General features: G+C 44.7%; 3 protein-coding genes across 3 annotated transcripts in view; 2 read left to right on the plus strand and 1 right to left on the minus strand.

Moving 5' to 3' along the window:
• The window catches only part of LOC125044155 (molt-inhibiting hormone-like), a 2,644-nt gene extending 2,604 nt beyond the window's left edge, over window positions 1-40 (plus strand). Inside the window, exon 3 of the mRNA XM_047640610.1 lies at window positions 1-40. This exon is cut by the window's left edge and continues 1,645 nt beyond it. The gene's annotated coding sequence lies outside the window, so the exon portion shown is untranslated.
• A 1,972-nt stretch (window positions 41-2,012) lies between these two features.
• On the plus strand, window positions 2,013-2,811 carry LOC125038454 (molt-inhibiting hormone-like). The gene is made up of 3 exons (XM_047631929.1): window positions 2,013-2,024; window positions 2,153-2,433; window positions 2,709-2,811. Exons 1-3 carry the CDS (start codon window positions 2,013-2,015, stop codon window positions 2,809-2,811), a joined length of 396 nt encoding a protein of 131 aa, XP_047487885.1.
• Window positions 2,812-2,966: 155 nt separating this feature from the next.
• LOC125038466 (thioredoxin domain-containing protein 16-like) overlaps window positions 2,967-10,000 on the minus strand; it is a 14,798-nt gene continuing 7,764 nt past the window's right edge. The window contains exons 11-21 of the mRNA XM_047631939.1: window positions 9,875-10,000; window positions 8,929-9,160; window positions 8,087-8,226; window positions 7,818-7,838; window positions 7,516-7,662; window positions 6,681-6,768; window positions 6,358-6,493; window positions 5,836-6,056; window positions 5,423-5,601; window positions 5,035-5,175; window positions 2,967-4,662 (exon numbers count right to left, since the gene is read on the minus strand). The exon at window positions 9,875-10,000 is cut by the window's right edge and continues 24 nt beyond it. Coding sequence (XP_047487895.1) covers window positions 4,619-4,662; window positions 5,035-5,175; window positions 5,423-5,601; window positions 5,836-6,056; window positions 6,358-6,493; window positions 6,681-6,768; window positions 7,516-7,662; window positions 7,818-7,838; window positions 8,087-8,226; window positions 8,929-9,160; window positions 9,875-10,000 — 1,475 coding nt within the window. The 3' untranslated portion in view covers window positions 2,967-4,618. The remainder of the gene's footprint in view (window positions 4,663-5,034; window positions 5,176-5,422; window positions 5,602-5,835; window positions 6,057-6,357; window positions 6,494-6,680; window positions 6,769-7,515; window positions 7,663-7,817; window positions 7,839-8,086; window positions 8,227-8,928; window positions 9,161-9,874) is intronic.

Genomic DNA, 10,000 nt, shown 5'->3' on the forward strand with positions numbered 1-10,000 from the left:
GGATAGGATGAGATGGAAAATAATAAGAAAAAGAAGAGGAAGAAAGAGGAGAACGAGGAGGAGGAGAATGGAGAGGAGAAGATTGGGGAAGGAGGAAGGGAAGAAGAAGGAGAGGGAGGAAGAAGAAGGGGAGAAGGAGAGGGAGGAGGAGGAGGAGAAGGAGATGAAGGAGGAGGAGAAGAAGGAGGAGAAAGAAGAAGTAGAAAAAAGAAGCAAAGCTAACACACTAAATACAGCATAATCCAACAGCATTCCGGTGTCAGTCAGATGCTGTCAGAATGTCGTGGGCGTCTGACGTCACAATCACAATTCCTCGTGGACGAACAGCGGATCCATGAGGCCGTCATCTGTGAAGGAAAAGCACTGGGTCACACTTAGCTTGCGGGTAACTAGTAAATGAATATATGCAGCCAAAATGATAATAGATAGATACATTTGAGAAACAATTAAATTTATGAAATAAGCAAATAAACAAATATGCATACGTACGGACATGTACAGGCACACACACAGGCGCGCGCTCGCACACACACACACACACACACACACACACGCACGCACGGACACACACACACACCTACACACACACACACACACCGACACACACACACACATACACACACACCGATACACACACACACATATATATATCACTCTCTCCATCCTCGTCCTTCTCTTCCCTCTATCCTCATTTCCTCACTCCCACTCCTTACCCCCTTCCCATATTCCTTCGCTTCCTCTCCTCACCTGCAGAGGCTCGACTGCTGAGGTCGGCCTCCATCTCGAGAATAAGGTTATCCTCCGCCTCTCTTACCGCGTCCTCCTCCAGAAGCTGCAGGTAGTCGATTCCGGCCAAACTTGGCTCCCAGGAGTTGTCAGCCAGCGTCACTGCCGAAGGATGGAACAATGGTAATGGTAATTGTTATAGTGATGGTAACAGTAATTATAATGGTAACGGTAATGGCGGGAATGGGAATGATAGGAAGAGTAATAGTAATAACAGTACCAGTGACAATGAAAGCACTTTGAAGAGCATATTCACGCCAACATTAAAGATAACGGTTATAAAAAGTGTAGTATTAATGGCAAAGTGTGTGTTCGTGTTTACTCATATACTGTATGTGTGTGAACGGTGAGTGTTATCATACAACATTTCGTTGCCACGCACAGGTGTGTTCTAAAGCGCCGACCCTGACTTCCTGCAGCCACGGCAGGAGAGACGAAGGGTCCAAATCCGCGTGAGGGTAAACGGTGACCGTCTTGGCGTGGAGGTTCACGGCGACCAGGACGCGCTTGCTCTCGTCCAGGCCGTAGGTGCGCGAAATGTCCCTGGCGGTCGGGTCGTCCCTGCAAGCGAGGTCGGGGGTTAATGACGGGGCGGTTTTTTAGGGTTAAGGGACGAGTGGGTAAAAACTATATATATTGGCAGGTGTTACGAATTACAAAGACAAGTGTATAACACACATATTCGTATGCATGTATACAATGACATCTATATATATAAATATATATATATGTTCATATATATGTGTGTTTATATATATACATATAAATATGTATGCATGTATGAGTACATAGAGAGCCAGGAGAAGGTGAGGTCGGGGCCCGCCGCCTTCGCCGCCACCTGGCCCACAGCGTCCAGGGCGGCGTCTCTCGGCTCCCGGGTGCTCGGCGGGAACTCTGAGGACGCGGCAGGCAAGTACAGGATCACGTGGTACTGATCGGGAGCCAGGTCATCTGATCTGGCGCCCCCGGACTGGGTCAGGGCGGCGTAGCGCTCTGGGTCTAGTCGTCCCTGCAGAAGCAACGGAAGGTAAACAACCAGGATTCCGGTTGGGAAACGCACCGACATCAAAGAGCTCATCAAAGTTCACCTAAATCGGAGGAAACCAAAATCCAGCCGGTGGAGAAAAGACGATGGTAACATTGACTATACAAGAGCATATGAAAGGCAAACACAACTTGCTCATGATCCTAAATGCATCACCTCTGCTCTTCATCTCTCAAGCGTCATGTCTGGCTGCGTGAGTAGATGTTGCATTTGTATTCCTTATATCCTCAAGTGTCTATTTGTAGTGCGATTTGTGATGGAAAGAACTGGATTACTGAATGTAGTGTTTATTTATTTTCTTTTTCTTTTTTGTGTCGGCAGGCAATGTGGATGATCCTTGCTCTGGCTGCCTCCTGTAGCGTCATGAGTCTCGCAAGAATCATGGATTCTGGGCACAGCCGCCCTCCCTTCCAGCTGCCTTCGTCGCCTTCGTCTTCGAGTGTTACGGGCGCGGCCTCGGCTCTCCGCCTGGCCAAGCGGGAAACGTTCGACCCAGCGTGCAAGGGCATCTACAACCGCGCCATCTGGGGCAAGCTCAACCGGGCGTGCGAGGACTGCCAGAACCTCTTCAGGAAAGAACCGGCCATCTACGAAGCCTGCAGGTAATGAGGGAAGCGGGTTTGGGCAGGAGGGGAAGCACTTCATCAAGGGGAAAGTCAGGTAAACGGGGAGGAGAGATGGGACGATAATAGAACGACAAAAAAATAAATAAAAATAATAATAATGAATTGAGGATGGAAGACAAAGTTCATTGTAACATATTCTTTTACGAGATCCTAAAGTCACGGTATATAATAATATGAAATTTGATAAAGTGTAAAATATATTAACAAAATAGACGAGTAACCACAAAACTAATGCTTTTTCTTGTTGACAGGGAGAAATGTTTCGACACAGCAATCTTCCCTGCGTGTGTGGTCGAACTCTCCCTCAACCTTAACGAATACATGTTCAAAGCAGAGTTAATTCGCGAGCTTTAAACGGATGAAGATAATGGCTTGCAGATTCACTCGGAAACCAAGATGTGAAATGATGTGAATATCGATATATCTAATACATGTTGGGTATAATTTTTTTATGTATTGAGAGCAAATACTAAAATGTGGTTGTAATTTAGGGTAATGAAAGGCCTATCAATTGAAAGTTAACTTTAATTTATATGTTCATTGCCAAAAAAGTTAGACAGTGTATGACGAAATGATATTTCAAATAAAGTTACTGTACAATAAAACTACTCCTTCCTTTATTTACCTAAAAGTTAAGACTTTTTTCAGAATCCAAAGTCAAAGTACACCATTTATTTTGGATTTTTGTATCACCTTTTTTTGCTTCCTGTTACGTTTTCCTTTAATATGCAGATTAACTTGTATAGAAAAGCCTTCAGACCGTATTGTATTTTCTAAAGGAATATATAATTTCCTGTTATGTGTATTTCATCTCAATTTTGTCTGGCAGAGATCAAAAGAGTTATCGTAATTGAATAAAAAAGATGAAATAATTACAAAATAAAGACCGTAGAGAATTTGTTTTTAATATCTTGCAAGATATCAAAAGGCAACAGAAGTATATCTTCTAATAAATTAAATGAAAAAATAACCGAGCTGTATTTAATCGAATGAAGCGGTTATAAAATGTTATAACCCAGCACTCTTATAGCACACTCTGCACTCTCACAAGATATATTATGAATGCTACGTTTAATACTCATGTCTTATTCAGATGGTCATTAAATTCCCCATTTAGTTTCAGCCCTTCAGTGTCATTGATAGATTTGGTATAAGCATGTTTAATAGATTATATATAGGAAAAAATGAGTTCTTGGCACTCGAGAAAGGAGTTATTGTCAGCGATGTTGTCCTCGCACACGACCCTAGTTTTGCTTTTGCATTGTTGCTCCCTGTCGTTTTAAGTTCACTGCAGTGTAGGTATTTTCATTTTTTTACTCTCTCTTTTTCTCTCCTCTCTACTGTTAGGTTTTGCGTCTATGCCATGAGAAACAAACAAGTACGAACGAAGAAATACGAATTTTAAAGGACTTTCAGACGGACGATGTCATTGTATAATATGAGTTAAAACCACTACTATTTTCCAAACTTTAATTGAAGAATAATTCGTAAAAGTCATTTCGGCTTCAAACCTCGTAACCTAATACAGGCACAATACAGTAGATATCAAATCCACAATAAATATCAGACAATTACCAGACATTTCTCACTTCAATATCCCGGTACAAATAGCATTTCCGTGTAATGCAGAGTTGAAGACAGTAGTAATCCTAGGTTTGCTACACTTACACATTCTCGTCACATAAAGACACAAAGTGAGAGGGACGAGAGGGTATGGGCATGTAGAGAAGGAATAAGGAGGGAGGAGGGGATGGATGCTGAGGACAGAGTCGTTTGTTGTTAGATAAGAAAAGTTAAAAAAGAGGATATAATGTGTGGTGAGGAAGGATATACTGCCGGCCGGTGTATCAGAGGAAGGTGTAGAGGATAGGATGAGATGGAAAATAAGAAGAAAAAGAAGAGGAAGAAAGAGGAGAACGAGGAGGAGGAGAATGGAGAGGAGAAGATTGGGGAAGAAGGAAGGGAAGAAGAAGGAGAGGGAGGAAGAAGAAGGGGAGAAGGAGAGGGAGGAGGAGGAGGAGAAGGAAATGAAGGAGGAGAAGATGGAGGAGAAAGAAGTAGAAAAAAGAAGCAAAGGTAACACACTAAATACAGCATAATCCAACAGCACTCCGGTGTCAGTCAGATGCTGTCAGAATGTCGTGGGCGCCTGACGTCACAATCACAATTCCTCGTGGACGAACAACGGATCCATGAGGCCGTCATCTGTGAAGGAAAAGCGCTGGGTCACACTTAGCTTGCGGGTAACTAGTAAATGAATATACGCAGCCAAAATGATAATAAATAAATACATTAATTCGAGAAACAATTAAATTTATGAAATAAGCAAATAAACATATATGCATACGTACGGACAATCGGACATATACAGGCACACACACAGGCACGCACACACACACACACACACACGCGCGCACGCGCGCACGGACACACACACATATACATACACACACACCGACACACACACACACATATATATATCACTCTCTCCATCCTCGTCCTTCCCTTCCCTCTCTCCTCATTTTCTCACTCCCACTCCTTACCCCCTTCCCATATTCCTTCGCTTCCTCTCCTCACCTGCAGAGGCTCGAGTGCTGAGGTCGGCCTCCATCTCGAGAATAAGGTTATCCTCCGCCTCTCTTACCGCGTCCTCCTCCAGAAGCCGCAGGTAGTCGATTCCGGCCAAACTTGGCTCCCAGGCGTTGTCAGCCAGCGTCACTGCCGAAGGATGGAACAATGGTAACGGTAATTATAATGGTAACGGTAATGGGAATGATAGGAAGAGTAATAGTAATTAAAGTACCAGGGACAATGAAAGCACTTTGAAGAGCATATTCACGCCAACAGTAAAGATAACGGTCATAAAAAGTGTAGTATTAATGGCAAAGTGTGTGTTCGTGTTTACTCATATACTGTATGTGTGTGAACGGTGAGTGTTATCATACAACATTTCGTTGCCACGCACAGGTGTGTTCTAAAGCGCCGACCCTGACTTCCTGCAGCCACGGCAGGAGAGACGAAGGGTCCAAGTCGGCGTGAGGGTAAACGGTGACCGTCTTGGCGTGGAGGTTCACGGCGACCAGGACGCGCTTGCTCTCGTCCAGGCCGTAGGTGCGCGAAATGTCCCTGGCGGTCGGGTCGTCCCTGCGAGCGAGGAGGGGGGGGGGGGGTTAATGACGGGTCGGTTTTTTAGGGTTAAGGGGCGAGTGGGTAAAAACTTTATATATTGGCAGGTGTTACGAATTACAAAGACAAGTGTGTAACACTCATATTCGTGAGCATGTATACAATGACATCTATATATATAAATATATATCTATATGTTCATATATATGTGTGTGTGTATATACATATATATATGTATGTATGTATGCGTACATAGAGAGCCAGGAGAAGGTGAGGTCGGGGCCCGCCGCCTTCGCCGCCACCTGGCCCACAGCGTCCAGGGCGGCGTCTCTCGGCTCCCGGGTGCTCGGCGGGAACTCTGAGGACGCGGCAGGCAAGAACAGGATCACGTGGTACTGGTCGGGAGCCAGGTCATCTGATCGGGCGCCCCCAGACTGGGTCAGGGCGGCGTAGCGCTCTGGGTCTAGTCGTCCCTGCAGAAGCAACGGAAGGTAAACAACCAGGATTCCGGTTGGGAAACGCACCGACATCTTATTCACTGCAATAAAAAGACGATGAGGAAATCTATACCGGATTAGATAACTAATCCCCTTGCCTTTGTGAGGGCTCATCGACGTTCGCCTAAATCGGAGGAAACCAAAATCCAGCCGGTGGAGAAAAGACGATGGTAATATTGACTGTACAAGAGCATATGAAAGACAAACACAACTTGCTCATGATCCTAAATGCTAGGAAGGCTGCGGGACCAAACAAGACGTTATTCCTTATACACACCATAACGGGTAAGGTCGCATATCGCAGGATATTGGCGATTGCGGAAGGGTCGTTCAGATGGTCGTGCAGGATCCGTCGCGGCTGGTAGCGGTCGTGGGGCTTGGCCACGACCACGCACCCGGCACGACTCCCACACCTGCCAGAGAGGGGTTTCGGTTCACAGATTAATCATCTCGTATGAAGTCCACGGCCCTTTCATCTTTAAGATCAAACCAAGTTATTTTTTGTTTGAGTACTACATCTACTTCGACTTGCTCCCTCCATTCTACTCCTCTACATCTACTTCTACTTCTCCTACTTCTGTTTTTACTTCTTACACTCACATTGACGATGTGGCGGCAGGAGAAATGTGACGAGCTACCAAGTGGGTTCCTCGCAATATCGCTGCCGCCTGTGTTACTCCGGCCGCGTCTAAAGAACAACAGCAATTTTAATAAAAGTGCTACATAGAAATAGGAAATAAGCTGCATGAAGAAGGCTTTCCATTCATTTTCTGTGAAATGAAGGAAAAAGTACTAAAACTATCTCCTGAATTTAACATCTATCCTTCCAATCTTTCTGCTTTACATGTACCTACCAGTGCTATAACAAATGCTACATATAAACCACATAATTATACCTAGGGTAAAAAAGGGAAAGAAGTGGCTGCATTTCATTTCATCTCTGTAAACAGGTTAGGCCGTTCTCAAATAACCAAAAGTGTTTACGGGCGGTTTCACACGTTACGAGCGCCATTGTCACCACGGCGCCCTTTTAGGCATGACACGGCGAAGCGACGTGGATGCCGTAAAAGGTACAGTGCGAGCCATTGGCAGGTTCAGACTTATCAACCTTACGAAGCCTCGACTCGGAGGGGACGCTACTTCCATATATTGACATATATATGGCGTGTGTGAGAAATCCTGGGTCTTCCATGTTTTGTTGATGATGATGATGTGTGTGTTTGTGTGTGTGTGTGTGTGTGTGGGTGTGGGTGTGGGTGTGGGTGTGGGTGTGGGTGTGGGTGTGGGTGTGGGTGTGTGGGTGTGGGTGTGGGTGTGGGTGTGGCCGTGGCTGTGGCCGTGGGTGTGGGTGTGGCCGTGGGTGTGGGTGTGGGTGTGGCCGTGGGTGTGGGTGTGGGTGTGGGTGTGGGTGTGGGTGTGTATGTGTGTGTATTACATGGTGTTGGATCGTAGTCGGTACATCTGAAAGCGGCAGAAGAATGAGGTAACACAGTAACTAAACGAGTGGTGATTTCCCCAAACAATCCTTTTAAACAAGAAACAATCATTTTAAGTGGTTTGTGTGGTCTAGTGGGCTCAAGTCCTTGTCAACAAGAGATTACATTATCGTCTATTTGTGCTTACTAATGTCTTACTCTGACTCGCCTTAGGGTCAACGCTACAAGACTGACACACTTCACTCCCTATATTGAAAAAAAAAAATCCTTCACAATTCCCCCTTTGCAACACCAACCTTACCCGTAACCATATCCTTATAGTCTGCAATCAATACAGAATCTATAGATAAAAACTAAAAAAAATATTTCCGACAAAAAATAAAGATTTTGCACTATTAACTATATTATCAGATGATGAAAGAATCATCAGTAAAGTAACCACAACCATAAAGACAAAACTTTATGACCTTATATAGACTGATTGAATGAATAGGATCCATTGGCTTGATAACCTTGGCCACACGCCGCTGGTTGATAGCTAAGAAACCCAACAGAGAAAGAAAACCGCACCTCTGAGAGTCGCAAACACGCCCACGGCCACGGCAGGAGGCGACGGGAGGGCGAGGGCAGGGTGCAGGGAGGGCGAGAGACGAAGCAGCTCCTCCAGCACCTCTCCTGACGTCACTTCCAAGGGCGTCGATCCTTCGCAGCTGTAAGACCAAGGATTGAAACCGACGAATTATTTTTCTTGCCTCATAAAACTATTTTCTTGGCTTATCCTTCTTTGCTTAGCTTGTATCTTACAATTATCATGTTTCAGAATATAACTTACGCATAACAGAATATGATTTTTGAAAGCAATGTGAACGACAAATGCACTTGACCTCGAAAGGACTTAATATAAAAATGTGCACAATAAAATTATATAAAATCTAAAAGGAAAATAATTCAGAATCAACCCACTTTATTATCTATTACTAGATTTATACGGCTTGCTTTATCAGTAAGCGATGTCCTAATCTGACGGAATTTAATTAATAACTCTGAAGAAGTATGACAGCAAGACAAAACAAAAATCAGGTAAAATAAACCATTACGTACTACAAAATGTGAACTATAGTTAAGGCAATCTAAATTGGAAGACACATAGACACACACACACACATATAATATATATATATATATATATATATATATATATATATATATATGTGTGTGTGTGTGTGTGTGTGTGTGTGTGTGTGTGTGTGTGTGTGTGTGTGTGTGTGAGTGTGTGTGTGTGTGTGTGTGTGTGTGTGTGTGTGTGTGTGTATGTATAAATACATATATATGTTTATATATATATATATGTACATATATGTATATATATATATATATAATCAACAAAACATGGGAGGCCCAGGATTTCTCACAGCAGGATCGCCTTGAGGATGCTGGCCCCACTGATGGCCCCGTCGTAGGTGATGTTGTTGGCGCCCTTCGGATGGAGGCGCAGCACCGGATACGTCGAGACCCCGTTGGCGTCGCACACCTTGGGCCAGTCGAAGCAGTTGACGCGGTAGAGGGAGGCGTGGCTTCCCAGCTCGTGGAGTTGGGGGATGATGCTGTCCAGGTGTTGCAGGAGAATGTTGCTCACGGGATCCCCTGCAGTGGGGAGCGATTTGAGGGTACGTGACTTTTTTTTTTTTTTTTTTTTTTTTTAGTTTTTTTTTTTTTAATTCTTATGATTTCTATAGTTGTAGATTGTTAAAAAAAACGATATGGGGGGATAGAAGCTTTGGGGTTTAATAACTAAGTTAATTTGATGTGGACGTTGTCAGAAAAATGTCATGTTCTCTCTCTCACCCTCTCTCACAGTCTCTCTCTCTCTCACTCTATCCATCGTATATATGCCATCTATCTATTGATTTACCTACCTACCCATCTATCTATCTATTTATCTTTCTACCTACCAGTATACCAAACTACCTGCTTACCTATATGCCTATCTGTCAATCTATCAATCCACCTACATACCCTATCAACTTGTCAACTTACCTCTCTCCCTCTCTCTCTCTCTCTCTCTCTCTCTCTCTCTCTCTCTCTCTCTCTCTCTCTCTCTCTCTCTCTTCTTCTCTCTCCCTCTCCCTCTCCCTCTCCCTCTCCCTCTCCCCCTCCCTCTCCCCACCCCCCCTCTCTCTTTCTCCCTCTCCCTCATATAGTTATCTATCTATCTACCCACCTACCTTTCTTCCTTCCTTCCTACCTACCTACCTACCTACCTACCTACCTACCTACCTACCTACCTACCTACCTACCTACCTACCTATCCCAGCCTCCATCGCTAACTCCTGTCTCCAACTTTCTCCCCCAACTCACAGTGCAGCGTAAAGGCCAGGGCAGTGAGGGTGCGTGAGGGCGAGGGCGCGAGGGCTGCGCTGAGTGCCTCGGGGCCTTCGAGAGCTGGCACGTGCAACAACCTCTCTTCGGGAACCATCTCTTGCA

Source organism: Penaeus chinensis, chromosome 3, assembly GCF_019202785.1.
Source record: "Penaeus chinensis breed Huanghai No. 1 chromosome 3, ASM1920278v2, whole genome shotgun sequence".
NCBI lineage: Eukaryota > Metazoa > Arthropoda > Malacostraca > Decapoda > Penaeidae > Penaeus > Penaeus chinensis.

What these genes read in the sequence shown, in the direction of transcription:
- LOC125038454 (XM_047631929.1), top strand. An exon ending in GCCATCTACGAAGCCTGCAG is followed by an intron (nt 2,434 to 2,708) that starts GTAATGAGGGAA and finishes TCTTGTTGACAG; the next exon opens with GGAGAAATGTTTCGACACAG.